The sequence below is a fragment of the Macrobrachium rosenbergii genome, chromosome 14, assembly GCF_040412425.1.
Source record: "Macrobrachium rosenbergii isolate ZJJX-2024 chromosome 14, ASM4041242v1, whole genome shotgun sequence".
Lineage (NCBI taxonomy): Eukaryota > Metazoa > Arthropoda > Malacostraca > Decapoda > Palaemonidae > Macrobrachium > Macrobrachium rosenbergii.
Window position 1 is genome coordinate 42404771 of NC_089754.1, and position 14664 is coordinate 42419434.

General features: G+C 37.1%; 1 protein-coding gene across 22 annotated transcripts in view; it reads left to right on the forward strand.

Annotated features, from left to right (window-relative positions):
• Positions 1–14664, forward strand: part of Ehbp1 (Eps15 homology domain containing protein-binding protein 1) — a 745592-nt gene that overhangs the window by 504062 nt on the left and 226866 nt on the right. For all 22 annotated transcript variants that reach the window (XM_067116677.1, XM_067116685.1, XM_067116673.1 and 19 more), the window contains one exon: positions 2401–2657. In XM_067116677.1, the coding sequence (XP_066972778.1) occupies positions 2401–2657 (257 nt within the window). The remainder of the gene's footprint in view (positions 1–2400; positions 2658–14664) is intronic.

Genomic DNA, 14664 nt, shown 5'->3' on the forward strand with positions numbered 1-14664 from the left:
TCTTTCATTGTTTGCGTTAGATTTATCGTACATTTTCTTAGAATTCTTTCGTTTTCATTACTGGATAATTATAGAATTTCGATATAGGATGTCTTTAATTTTGATTAATTAGATGTTGATTCGGGATGACTTTTCTTTCTTTAATAATCACTTGTTAATCTAGGATGATTTTTTTTATTTATTAAATAGAGGATTTCTATCTGGGAAGTTTTTTTTGCTTAATTTTATAATGAATAATGACTTTTTATTTACTAATTAAAGGGTTCCTGTCTTGAATGTTTATTTTGCTTAATAATTTGATAAAGGTGCTTTGTGAAGATGTAATTAGTTTAGATGAGATAACTTGCAAATATTACCATTTAACTTTTGGCTTCGTTTAATGACATTAACTATAATATATCAGTTAACTTTAAGATAAAAGTATGTTTACGATTCCTTCTGTGTGAAATATTCCTCTCCCTTTCAGAGAGAGAGAGTTTACGATTCTCTTTTTGTAAAATATACCTTTGAGAAAGAGAGAGAGAGAGAGAGAGAGAGAGAGAGAGAGAGAGAGAGAGAGAATCTCTTTTTGTAAAATATACTTCAGAGAGAGAGAGAGAGAGAGAGAGTTAACGATCTGTTAAATATCTTTGAGAGAGAGACCTTTGAGAGAGAGAGAGAGAGAGAGAGAGAGAGAGAGAGAGAGAGAATCTCTTTTTGTAAAATATACTTCAGAGAGAGAGAGAGAGAGAGAGAGAGAGAGAGAGTTAACGATCTGTAAAATATACCTTTGAGAGAGAGAGAGAGAGAGAGAGAGAGAGAGAGAGAGAGAGAGAGAGAGAGAGAGAGAGACTTAAACGGGCGAGAATGTATCTCTAGAGACATTCAATCTCTGGACCCCTCCCCCCCGCCCCTCCGCAGCAGCAATCCATGCCCCCCACCCCCTCCCCCACCCCCCCCTCCCCTCCCTTCTCCGACAGCCTCAAACAAGGACAAATGGTCCAATCTTTGAGCATTCTCTCGTTCACTTCCTCTTCTGGTGCATTGTTTGCTGGCGCACACCTACGTACCTACCTGATACTGACACACCCACCCTCTCTCTCTCTCTCTCTCTCTCTCTCTCTCTCTCTCTCTCTCTCTCTCTCTCTCTCTCGGGAGATTCTCGTTTCCTATTCTTTTATTCTTTTTGGGGGGAACTTTGAGGCTGGCATGAATTTTTAAGCTGTTTTTGTCTCACCGTTGTTCCACTTACAGGAACTTCCCTCTCAGACATGTACGCAGCAAATATACCCATGTATGTTCGTAAATTATATATATATATATATATATATATATATATATATATATATATATATATATATATATATATATATATATATATATATATATATATATATATATATATATATATATATATATATAAATATATACATACACACAAATATATATATATATATATGTATGTATGTATGTATGTATGTATGTATGTATGTGTGTGTGGGCGTGTAAAGTATACATGGATGTGTGTTTCTTTTGCGCATGTTTTTATACACATGCATATTGCAGTAGAGCTACGTTTCTAAACATTTTCAAGTTTGTTTGCTCTTCGTCGTTTCAAGACGTTGATGTTCACTGTATTTTGTTTAATCAGTTTCCCTATCAGCCAAAGACGTTTTTGCCTTAAACGCAACTTTTTATCCTGTGAAACTGAATGCAACAGATTTCCAAAGAATTTATAGATCTGGTGTATATCTTTTAGGTATGCATGTTGGATATCCCTAAATGATATTATTTGGGAGAGAGAGAGAGAGAGAGAGAGAGAGAGAGAGAGAGAGAGAGAGAGAGAGAGAGAGCTCTTCTTTTTCTCTTCGTCTCGCTTTTCGTGGAAGAATGATCTCTCTTACTCCCACTTTGAAAGTCTTGAATTTCCTGCATCCTTAATATCTGGAAGTTCTCCTTGTTTCTAAGCGTTAAAAGGTGGATAACTTAAGGTTAAAAGGGTCTTAACTTTCTCCGTTATTTGAAATCCGTGTTTTTCCTAAATACAAATTATGTATATTATATATATATATATATATATATATATATATATATATATATATATATATATATATATATATATATATATATTATATATATTTATATTTTATATATGTGTGTATATGTTTATATATATATATTTATTTATTTATTTATTTATTTATTTATTATATATCATGTGCGTCTTGACATTTATAGTATGAATTTTAGAGAGTATAAAAACAAAATGAACACAGGAAAACTGTATTTATCGACTAATATTAGTACTGTAACCATGGCTTTTAACTGAGTTTACTTTCTGGAAATGCTAAAGAATGTTCGGATATTACACATGAACTGTATGAAATACATAAAGTATAATTATATTTTCCTTTTTTTCAGATGGGTCCCTCGAAAGGAGGCGGTGAACCTGTGGGAGGCGGTGGAGGAGGAGGAGGAGGAGGTATAGCGTTAATAGAAGGCAGAGAAACTGGAGGAGGAGGTGTGGGAGGTGGCTGCACCCCGGGGCAGGACCTGCTGTCCTGGTGCCAGACGGTCACGCGAGGTTACCGCGGGGTCAAGATCACCAACATGACCACCTCCTGGAGAAATGGCCTCGCCTTCTGCGCCATCCTCCATCATTTCAGGCCTGACCTCATGTGAGTACAGGGAGCAGCGTTCCTGTAGACGTTACTGAAGCTTGCATCAAGGCCTCCTAAAGGCTTGCAAGGGTTGCAAGGACTTTATAAGGCTTGTAAGGGCTTGCAACAGGCTTTTTAAGGGTTGTAAGAAATTTTCAAGGTTTGTAAGGACTCTAAGGGTTGTAAGTGACTTTGCAAGGGTTAAGGGTTGTAAGGGATTTTGCAAGGGTTGTAATAAATACGTTATCAGGTTTGGAAGGAGTTTGTAAAGGTTGTAAGGACATTTAAGGTTGTTAGAATTTTTCTAGGGATGTAAGAACTACAAGGTTTGTAAGGACTTCTTAAGGGCTGTAAGGACTTTCCAAAGGGTCGTAAGGGTTTGTAAATATTGTAAGGACTTTGCAGGGGTTGTAAGGGCTTTATATTTGTTTTAAAGACTTTGTAAGTGTTATATGGACGTTTTAATGGTTGTAAGGACTTTCCAAGGGTTGTAAGGACTTTGTAAGTGATATAAAGACTTTTGTAAGAGTTTTCTAAGGGTTGTAAGAAATTTGTCAGGATTGTAAGAATTTTCCAAGGGTTGTTAGGATATTGCAAGCGTTGTAAGGACTTTGGAATGGTTGTAAGAACGTTGTGAGGGTTGTAAGGACTTTGCAAGGGTTGTAAGGACTTTGCAGTGGTTGTAATGACTTTTTAAGGGTAGTAAGGGCTTTGTCAGAGTTGTAAGGACTTTTTAAGGGTTGTAAGGGCTTTTTTAGGGTTATAAGAACTTTGCAGTGGTTGCAATGACTTTGTAAGGACTTTGTTATGGATTTAAGGGTTTTAAGGACTTTTTTAGGGTTATAAGGACTTTCCAATTGTTGTAATGACTTTGTAAGGGTCGTAAGGACTTTGTAAGGGTCGTAAGGACTTTGTCAGGGTTGTAAGGACTTTTCAGTGGTTGTGTGCGATTAGCAGTGGGCCACATTGAGGTTGTAGTGAGTTAATAAGTGAAGTGTTGAGTCTCTGTATGTTTTTCAGTATTCTCATTGGTTAATTTATTTTCAAGCAACGTTGCAATGCATTACTACCCTAAAAATATTATCCCTGTATTTTTTTAATATATGTAAATGTGTATCTATTTGTCAGTTGATTTATGGATTTACCTTACTTATATTTTTCCAATAGCTAATCTCTTCTCTATGCAACTCTATTATCTTGTGTAACTTCTTTTAATGAGCACCATATTCTTCGGAAGCATGAATTTCAAGTCAGTGGCCCCTGTGGGTCTGTTCCATATGAACAGGGGTTTATCTTCCGAATAATAATAATAATAATAATAATAATAATAATAATAATAATAATAATAAAGTGTGCCGTGCCCATAACGTGTTTTTTTCCCATAGGATATATTTGTGCTCTTATTTGATAGTATATATCAAAACTTCGTTGCTGCAAATGGAAGTAAATAATTGAAGGTTCAGACGCTTCTTCTTTGCGAAAGGCGTCGGAATGCTTCCTTCAAGAAAGGGCTTCACTAACTCTTCTAAACAGCTCATAATGGCTCTCCAGGGAACCACAACGACTCTTCAGCGAGACTGGCCCTGACTCCGCCATTTTTCAATGCTCGGCCGCGTTCAGGTGGTCTCTCATTTCGGCGGAATTCTTAGCTCTCCCTTCTCGGCTTTCAGCTCCAGATTGGGTTTCCTCTCATCGAAAGAGACTTGCTTTAACTCGCTTCGTTTCCTGCAGCGTTGTTCTTTTCCGGGTCGCTTTCTTTTTCCCGGGATGTAACCGAGCGCCACGGGGATCTTTCGCTGAAAGAAAGCGGGACGCCATATCTTAAAAACTAACCATAGAATTTTCTTGTAAATAATCTCATCATGTGTCCCACACCCAAATTACCTGCCTGTCATTAATGTAACCTAACCAAACCTACCCAACCTAACCTAGGGGCATGGCAAAAAAAAAACCGGGGCTGGTACAATATTAGCATACACCTCAGGAATTTGCTTCCGGGTCATCGCATACCGACCTAATCTTTCAAGGTCCATTGTAACTTAAGGCTCGTGAGAAAATATCGGGTCATATTATTATCGGTTATATATGCTGGTGAAATTTATGAAAAAAATTTTGAAAGCGATAACATAAAAGAAACAAGTAAATAGTGCGCCGAAGAAACTTCGGCGCAGTCGAGTTTTCTGTGCAGCGTATAATCAAAGTCACCGAAAGTAGATATATCTTTCGGTGGTCTCGGTATAATGCTGTATGAGCCGCGGCCCATGAAACTTTATCCACGGCCCGGTGGTGGTCTGTCTTATATCGTTGCCAGACGGACCATTATGGCAAACTATAAACTTAAATAAAATAAGAACTACTGAGGTTAGAGGGCTGCAATTTGATATGTCTGATGATTGGAGGGTGAAGGAACAACATACCAATGTGCAGCCCTCTAGCCTCAGTAGTTTTTAAGATCTGAGGGTGGACAGAAAAGGTGCGGACGGACAGACAAAGCCATCTCAATAGTTTTCTTTTACAGAAAACTAAAACTTGATACATTATCAGTTAATGTTATGGAAGTATTATAGTTAGCCCTTTTTATTGTAATGTAGCTATTTTAATTTAATACAGGTAACGTTCTAAATTAGAAAGGTAAACTAAGGCGAATGTGTGAAATTTTAGAACATATGATTTCTTTAATGGGATTTTTTTTTCTCCTCTTGTGATGCCCATCATCATGAAATTAAGAAAATAAGTTTGCTCATTCACTGCTCTTGGCTATTTTAATTGTAGAAAACGAAGGAAGGGAGGAAGATCAGGTCTTACTTTGTGTTTTAAAAATCATATATTTTCTTAGTGTCATGTAACGTTCCAAAGGGTCTCTCTTATATTCTTGAGAATTTTTTGGACGACAGATTCCCATCTTTTGATGTGATTGAGTGCACGAATGAAGGATAATCGTTTATATTTTCTTTGTCTTCAATTCTTAAAAAAAAGGGGGAAATGCTCTTTACGGATTGTTTTATTTTTTGAACGTTTGTTAGTTTAGATTTTTAGAAAATTGTTTTTTAAATATACATAATGAATTATTAGAGTTTTTCGTTGGACGAATGTTTTCAATCTCAAAATGTTGGCCTCATTTCCCTTCCCAAAATATGTAGCAGGCTCCATCTCCAAATAAATTGATATAAGGTAACCCTAACCGTAAACGTTTTTATAACATAACTTCATATAGAATAAACCGAGCCCATAAACGTTTTGAAAACATAAAAGGTAATCATAACCGTAAACGTTTTGGAAGCCCCACAGTTCCCAGGATTAGATTCCATTTTATGCACCGCAGTAAAATAGCCAAGTTTGTTGTTGCCCCCCCCCAAAAAAAAAAAGTTTTTATTTTTTGAGCCACTGTAATCTCATGTCCCCTCCAAAAAAATTTTGTTTTTTGTTTTTTGAGCCACTGTAATCTCATGCTCCCCACCAAAAAAAATTATTTTTTTTGTTTTTTGATTCACTGTAATCCCACAACGTGTCTACGAAAATAAGCCAGGGGATAAGGTTGCCGTAGAAAGCAATGTTTTTCACGTAAGATGTGACTGCAATGGAATGAGAAGCTATGCCGTGTGGCTTGTGTGTGTGTGTGTGTGTGTATGTGCGTATGTGCGGCGACTCCAGGAATCCCTCCTCGGTATGGGTGAAAAGATACCGAATTTTTTTTTTTTTTTTTATCTCGAGGATAGCGACGCGGGCGGTGGTGGTTGGTGCTTTTAAGAGGAGACGCCTTACGGGCGTTTTATCGGCTCCCGGCGCCGTAACTCCTGGCGAGATGCCTTCCCTCATGCCACTCATTATGAGCTTTGGCAGTTTTACTCCTCCAGAGAAGGATTTTGGTGAGTACGGAGGGGCCGGGATGCAGGTGTCTCTTCAGGAGCCCACGCGACGCCTCCCTCGAGTTAAAGCTCTCTTGCCAGGCCGCGCGCGCTTAAAGGGCGGTCTCATTTTCTTAGGGCGCAGAGCTCTATATCTTTTTTTAAGGCGTGAGGTTTTTGCTCTTTTTTCTTCATAAAATTTGGACTGGTGCATTTGCTCCGTAAGTTTTATTGAGCGTGAATAGACGGATGCGAAAAACAGTAACATTTATTCTATGGGTTTAATATGCATGAATGGGTGGGTTAGAAAAGCATTAAGATATTTACTCTACAAATTCTCCGTAGGGGGGTTAATGCCGACAGTGCATCTCATGCGGTGTACCGAAGGCATTCCTTAAAGTTCTATGCCCTTCCGCCCCCTAGCTACAACTCCTTTCATTCGTTTTACTGTACCTCCTTTCATATTCTCTTTCTTCCATCTTACTTTCCACCCTCTCCTAACAGTTGATTCGTAGTGCAACTGCCAGGTTCTCCTCCTGTTACACCTTTCATACCTTTTTATTCTCAATTTCCTTTTCAGCGCTGAATGACCTCATAGGTTCCCAGCGCATGGCCTTTGGCCTAAATTCTGCATTCCATTCTGTTCTCTGAAAGGCACAGATTAATGGTTCCGAAAAAGTTTCGAGGTATTTATAGAAAATGATTAAGATATTTATAATTATTACTTGGGTTTTATTGTGTACGAATTAGTCCGTACAGAGAGACATCCTCTTGTCCTTAAAGGCTGATTCACATTATACCATCACGTCACCGACACATCACGTCACGTCACGTCACCGTCCCATCAGCCGTGCCTTGATTACAGTAAAAAATTCTCACTTTGACGTGACGTGATGTGTCGGTGACGTGATGTTACAATGTGAATCAGCCTTAAGACAAAGAGGAACTTTCCCCCCATATTTTTATTTGTTAATCTTATGATGCAGATTATCGACTTTCAGTCCTGATCGCTTACCGAGAAAGTCACCTCTGTTCACTTTCAAAAGTAAGCTCTCTCTCTCTCTCTCTCTCTCTCTCTCTCTCTCTCTCTGATCGTGATTATTGATTTCAGTTTTCATCGATCATGAGTTTCACATCTGTCTATTTTCAAAATAAGATCTCTCTCTCTCTCTCTCTCTCTCTCTCTCTCTTTACTTTTATTCTAATCTTGATTATTCCGGGTACGTTTTTTGTGAGTTTTTTAAAAGGCTCTCTCTCTCTCTCTCTCTCTCTCTCTCTCTCTCTCTCTCTCTCTCTCTCTCTCTCTCTCTCTCTCTCTCTCTCTCTCTCTCTCTCAAAGTCTGATTATTCCGGGTACTTTTTTATAAGTTTTTTCAAAAGGCTTTTTTGCTCTCTCTCTCTCTCTCTCTCTCTCTCTCTCTCTCTCTCTCTTGTCTTTACTTTTACTCAAAGTCTGATTATTCCAGGTACTTTTTATGAGTTTTTCAAAAGGCTCTCTCTCTCTCTCTCTCTCTCTCTCTCTCTCTCTCTCTCTCTCTCTCTCTCTCTCATTTGAAGTCCAGACGACGGCCTTAATTTATAGTGATGGCATCAAGGATTGTGATGGGGCCGGGTTTGAAGTGGGGGGAGAGAAATTTATGACCTACATATGTTGTCCTCGCATAATAGTGACGGGGCCAACATGCCGAAAAGTCCTCCATTCGTGAAATTTAATTCATGAGGATTTCGGGGAAATTTTTCTCTCTCGCCCTTGATGATATAGCGCCACGTCCACAGTTTTTCTTAAAGGATGATTTTATTGTTTATCCATTTGTGTTTTAGGTTTGTCTCTGTCGTATTGTAAAGTCTACTGTATGTATGCCTTGCTGTATTTACTACATTACTTTGTTGTAAATGTACGTATTGTCCTTAAAACGTGTGTCTCTGGAGAGTGGCATTCGTGATATGTGTATGTGTGTGTGTGTGTGTGTGTGTTTTCGAATTTACTTAAGAAAGGAAAAAAACTTATTTAAAAAGATTGTACTTTTTCAAACAGTTGCCCTCAATATATATATATATATATATATATATATATATATATATATATATATATATATATATATATATATATATATATATATATATATATATATATATATATATATATATATATATATATATATATATGTGTGTGTGTGTGTGTGTGTGTGTGTGTGTGTGTGTGTGTGTGTTTTGGATTTACTTAAGAAAGGAAAAAAAGACTTTTTTAAAAATATTGTACTTTTTCAAACAGTTTCCCGTCGATATATATGTGTGTGTGTTTTTCGGATTTACTTAAGAAAAAAAAAAGGCTTATTTAAAAAGACTGTAGTTTTTCAAACAGTTTCCTTCCAATCTTCTTCTTCTTCGTTTAACGTGCTTTTTTCCCATTTTTCATATGGGGTAAGCACGATGCCTCCTTTTGAAGGACTTTGATTTGGCGTTGGGGTAGGCCGTAGCCTCGATCGGCTGCCCTGCCTGACATCGCTTTGACCCCGGTAGCACATGTGTATATGTGTCGTGCCAAACCCCCAACTCCCTTTCTCCCAGCAGCGAGGAGACGTGAGCGGCTAGGCCGACAGTTCGAGACGTGTGAGGCGTCTGTTATGTTTTTATAAGATGTTGGAGTGGCTTTGTTTGTGTGTGTATTAGTCTGTAACACCCATTTGCTTTCAGCAAACCTATCTGTTGATTACGTACATAATCCCGGGGAGTCTACATGGATAGCAAAGTGTCCGCCCGCTCTGACCGGTTGGCTGCGGATTTGAACCCATGACACAGACTTCGTATGAAGTCCGAGTCTGCTGCTCTACCGACTGAGCCATCGAGGCTCCAAACAGTTTCCTTCATATATATATATATATATATATATATATATATATATATATATATATATATATATATATATATATATATATATATATATATATATATATATATATATATATGTGTGTGTGTGTGTGTGTGTGTGTGTGTGTGTGCTCGCGTGTGCACACACGCTTATGTGCGTTTGAATCTATTAAAGAAAGAAAAAAGAAAAAAATACTTATTTTAAGGAAAGAACGGTATACTTTTCCAAATATTTTTCTTCCATTTAACCTGACAGAAGCACGATTTTCCCAGCCAAGCTCGGCTAAAAGGTCCTCACAGACAAATTAAGCGTTTGTGTCCGTGAAATCTAAGAGTTTTTTTTTTGGTAGGTGGAAAAGTAAAAATTCCGAAGTAGAATTTATTATACGTTTCTCGGTGCTGTGACAAAGATAAATTGAGAGCACGAATTTTTTTTTATCTGAATATCTGGTGATTTTAAATTCCAGACGTAGTGCTTTTTGTAAGGCACCTTTTTTGAGGAGAGGAAAAACTGTAGTGAACAAGACATGTTTAATTACATTTTTTATCAGAAGTTATTTAAATTTGAATTGGAAGCGAGTAGTGAAAACGATTTATCTGGGAGATTGATTTTTTTTTTTTCAATTTCAGTTTTGACGCTTGTCTTATCGAAACACTTCTTGAGCAAGCTACAGAAGCGACTAAAAATATGTTTGTTTGTTAACGGAAGTTTTTGTAAACGCAGTTGTAGCTAAGTGAAAAGCAAGCAAAACTGCTTGTTTTAACGTATTTTCTTCTTTATCAAGCCTTCAATTTAACAAATAAAGAAGGAACAAGTATAATGAATGCATATTTTTAAACGCAGTTCTTTATCAAGCCTTTAATTGAGCAAATGACCTTTAATTTAACAAAGAAGGAACAAGTATAATAAATGAATATTTTACACGTATGTCTTTATCAAGCCTTTAATTGAGCAAATGACCCATAATTTAACAAAAAAGAAGGAACAAGTATAGTGAATGAGTATTTTTGCACGTATGTCTTTATCAAGCCTTTAATTGAACAGATGAAGAAGGAACAGGTATAATAAATACATATTTTTAAGCGTATTATTTTTTTTATCCAATCGCCCTTTTTGCAGCAGAATAAATAAGAAACGATAAAAAAGATGCTAAAATGTTAACGTATATTTTATCGAGACCATTTTATGTCATCAAACTAAAGAAGAATCGAGTTGCCCTCCTCCCCCCCCCCTTAAAAAAAGGGGAAAAAGATGCCGAATTTTTGAACTTGCTCTAAAGAAAATGGATGTTTTATGGCGCCGTTAACTTTGTCCAAATTGAAACGGGTGACGGAGACTAGTAGCGCCAGCAGGACCTGTCGTGATATTTAAAAGGAATAGTATTAAAACTTATCGCGAAAACAATTCAATTCATGGAACGGCCGGGGGACGGAAATTTAACAATCAGTAGGAGCACGGAGAGAGAGAGAGAGAGAGAGAGAGAGAGAGAGAGAGAGAGAGAGAGAGAGAGAGAGAGAGGTGCTTTGTCAGGGGGTTCTTTTCGCTTGGGCCTTTTAGACATTTTGGTTACCATGATTTTTGTACTTTTTAGTTTTCTGTAAAAGAAAACTATTGTGCCGGCTTTGTCTGTCCGTCCGCACTTTTTCTGTCCGCCCTCAGATCTTAAAACTACTGAGGCTAGAGGGCTGCAAATTGGTATGTTGATCCTCCACTCTCCAGTCACCAAACAAACCAAATTGCAGCCCTCTAGCCTCAGTAGTTTTGTTAAGGTTAGCCATAATCGTGCTTCTGGCAACGATATAGGAAAGGCCACCACCGGACCGTGGGTAAAGTTTCATGGGTCGCGGCTCACACAGCATTATACCGAGACCACCGAAAGGTAGATCTATTTACGGTGGCCTTGATTATACGCTATAGCAGCAGTACAGGAAACTCGATTGTGCCGAAGAAACTTCGGCGCATATTTTACTTGTTATTGAAGTTTTTCATTTATCTCTTGTTCAGTGTTTTGCTCTTATTCTTCACACCTTTTCACCAGGTGATGTAAATGTCTCCATTATTTTATTTTTGAAAGTATATATCATATTATTTGTCTCTTTTCCACATATTTTTTTCAGCTTCTTAATGCCTGTACAAATATTATTTTTGCTTAATTTTGTTCACATTTTCTTCATCTTTGAATGAACATGTGAATTCTTCAAAAAAAAAAAAAATGTTATTACTTTTCGTATTTTCCACTGTTTTTCATCTAATGTCAATATCTAATTTATTTATTTATTCTTTTATTTATTAATTTTTTCCGCACCTTTCCCTCAGCGTCTTCGAATCTCTCTTAGCTGTTATTCACAATAATTCCCCGCGCCCCATATTAGGTCTCGTAATTTTCCAATTGTTATTCCGGTGCATATTGGTCGTTTAGTGTGGCTGGGGGTAAATAGGGTTATTCTTGTTTATTGCCGAATTTCGTTGATATTTCTTTTCTTTATTTTTCCTAAGTGCACAAAGCAATTAGCGAATTCCCCCTTTTCTGCTTTAATATTGCCCTTTTTCTAAAGCGTGAATTATCGTCTATGCTTTTCTGAATCCCGTTCTCCAGCATTTAATAGGCGTGTCTTTTTTTTTTTTTGTAATACAAAGTGGATCTCCGTTACAATTTTCAATTCAACTTCTTTTCATTTGTATTGCTTCGTTTTTTGTGACAAATTATACTTATCGTTCAGTTTCTCTTTTTTACAAATGAGGGTTTCACTCCGTAGAAGCTTGTGTTGCTGTTAACGGCATGCATGCCTTGTTTATTTATATGAGTATTTCTTCGTACGGGGATACATCCTCTCCTTTCATATATGGAGTCGTCTTTCTGCGCATGCGCTAATCGGCCGTATACTGACAAAAAAACAAAGGAATAACAACGCTGGTAGGCCTTTGGCATGATGCCCACTTCCGCTAGCCTACGTTTCCCTTTTGTTTGTAATAATAATAATAATAATAATAATAATAATAATAATAATAATAATAATAATAATAATAATGATACAAGCGTCCCCTTTCCCCATCTGAACTCACCTGAGCATTCGACGATCGTCGTCCGACGGAAGTCAAGCGTATCACAGCACAACCAGACCAGATTAATGCGTGACGTGATTCGGAAATGGCAGGATTAATGTAAACAGACGCGTTGTAAGAGGAATGTACATCTGTTGCTATTCATGCAGTCTTGTGCCCTTTTGACACATGTACAGTACAGATGTATGTAACTTTTCCCGTGACGTGTACATATATTTTTGTACCTTGTTCCCTTTGGCACGTGTATTTACCTTCCTCTTTTGACACATTGATATGTGTGTACATAATTCAATTCACATGTGAACACTACTCATGTTTGTGCACATTTTGATGTATCCAAACAGATACAAGTCCTTTTTGACACATTTGCATTCTCAGGCATTTTATAGTGCCTTGCTATTTTGACACACTCAGATGCAAGTACCTACTAGGTCTTTGAAATATATCCACACGTGTGAGTATGTGTTAGGTCATTTTGACAAATAAAAATACACACCCTATGTCAGTCTTCTTTGATTCTTATGATTGCCGATCTTTCAAAGAAACCCTCCTGTCGTTTCGTTGGTCTATAAACCCAAAGTTCTTTGGCGTATTTTCCCAATCTTGGGACAGATACGCAAATGCCTCCAAGTAGGTCTACTCTCTTTTAGCTGGTCTTTAACAGGCCACCTGGTTCTCTTTGTAGGTGGTTTTGGTTAAGCCTGTTTGGTCTGTCATTTTGTTTGTATTTTTGCAAATGCTCTCCGACTGTTAATTATTGTTTGTTAAGCAAGCAGAGTTGATTGCAGTCTTGCAGTCTTTTTTCAGTATGATTGTTTCACTTAGGGTCTGTTTATACATTCAGTGGGGTTTCAAGTCCGGATGAAAGAAAAAGGATGTGGTGGAGAAACTTACAACCAAACTTGGCAGTCAGGGGCAAGCGGCAGTGGGTCGTAGTCAGGTCTGAAAGTGAATCGATTAAGGAATTTTGAACGCTCCAGATTCATGCTACGTGAAGCGCACGATTATGGAAAAAAACAAAATTAAATTCAAACTAAACGTGTCGTGTATATGCACTGTTTACAGCATACAGATTCTGCTTAGAAAATTCATTTTTATCATTATTTTCGTAAGTTATTATCTTGAATATTTTAGGTCCTTTTTTTCAAAGTTTAATAATGCATATAGATTAAATCAGGCGATTTTTGAATATTTTTGCTCCATCTCTCAAAATTTGATAATGCATTTAGATGAACTCAGGCGAATTTTGAATATTTTTGGTCCTTCTTTAAAAATTTACTGATGCATTTAGATTAACTCAGGCGATTTTTTAGTATTTTTGGTCCTTCTTTCAAAATTAGATGATGCATTTAGATTAACTTTCAAAATTTGATGATTCATTTAGATTAACTCAGGCGATTTTTGCATATTTTTGGTCCTTCTTTCAAAATTTGATGATGCATTTAGATTAACTCAGGCGATTTTTAGTATTTTTGGTCCTTCTTTCAAAATTAGATGATGCATTTAGATTAACTCAGGCGATTTTTAAAATATTTTTGGTCCTTCTTTCAAAATTTGATGATGGATTTAGATTAACTCAGGTGATTTGGAAGTATTTTTGGTCCTTCTTTCAAAATTTGATGATGCTTTTAGATTAACTCAGGCGAATTTTGAGTATTTTTGGTCCTTTTTCCAAATTTAATGATGCATATAGATTAACTCCGGCGATTTTTTAATATTTTTGGTCCTTTCAAAATTTTATAATGCTTTTAGATAAACTCAGGCCATTTTTGAATATTTTTGGTCCTTCTTTAAAAATTTAATAATGCATTTAGATTAACTCAGGCGATTATTGTTGCGATTTGTATTCATTAATGACTTGACTGAAATGAGAAACTTCTGAAAAGGTCAAGAGCGTCAAGATGAACGTGCTGATGACGTTATCGCCATTTCGGTAAAGGTTATCATAGAACCGTGGCCGAATCTCCCATCAGTTTGTAAAGGGTAAAAGTAATTGCTTATTGCTGTAGCGTCGCTCTTCTTCGGGTTCTCGAAATGAGTCTTCCTCTTGCTTCGAATTTCGTTGATGTTGTATATACCTGTGATGGTTGAGATCGATCCCCCAGGGGGGATGTCCATAAAGTGCGAGAGGAAAACAAGGTTTTACGTCTTAATTTCTCAGTGGCACTTTCCCCTTAGGGGGATAGTGATGTCAGTGCACCTCGTCTGGTGCACTGTAGGCGTTACTTAAAGTACTTTGCAGCGTTCC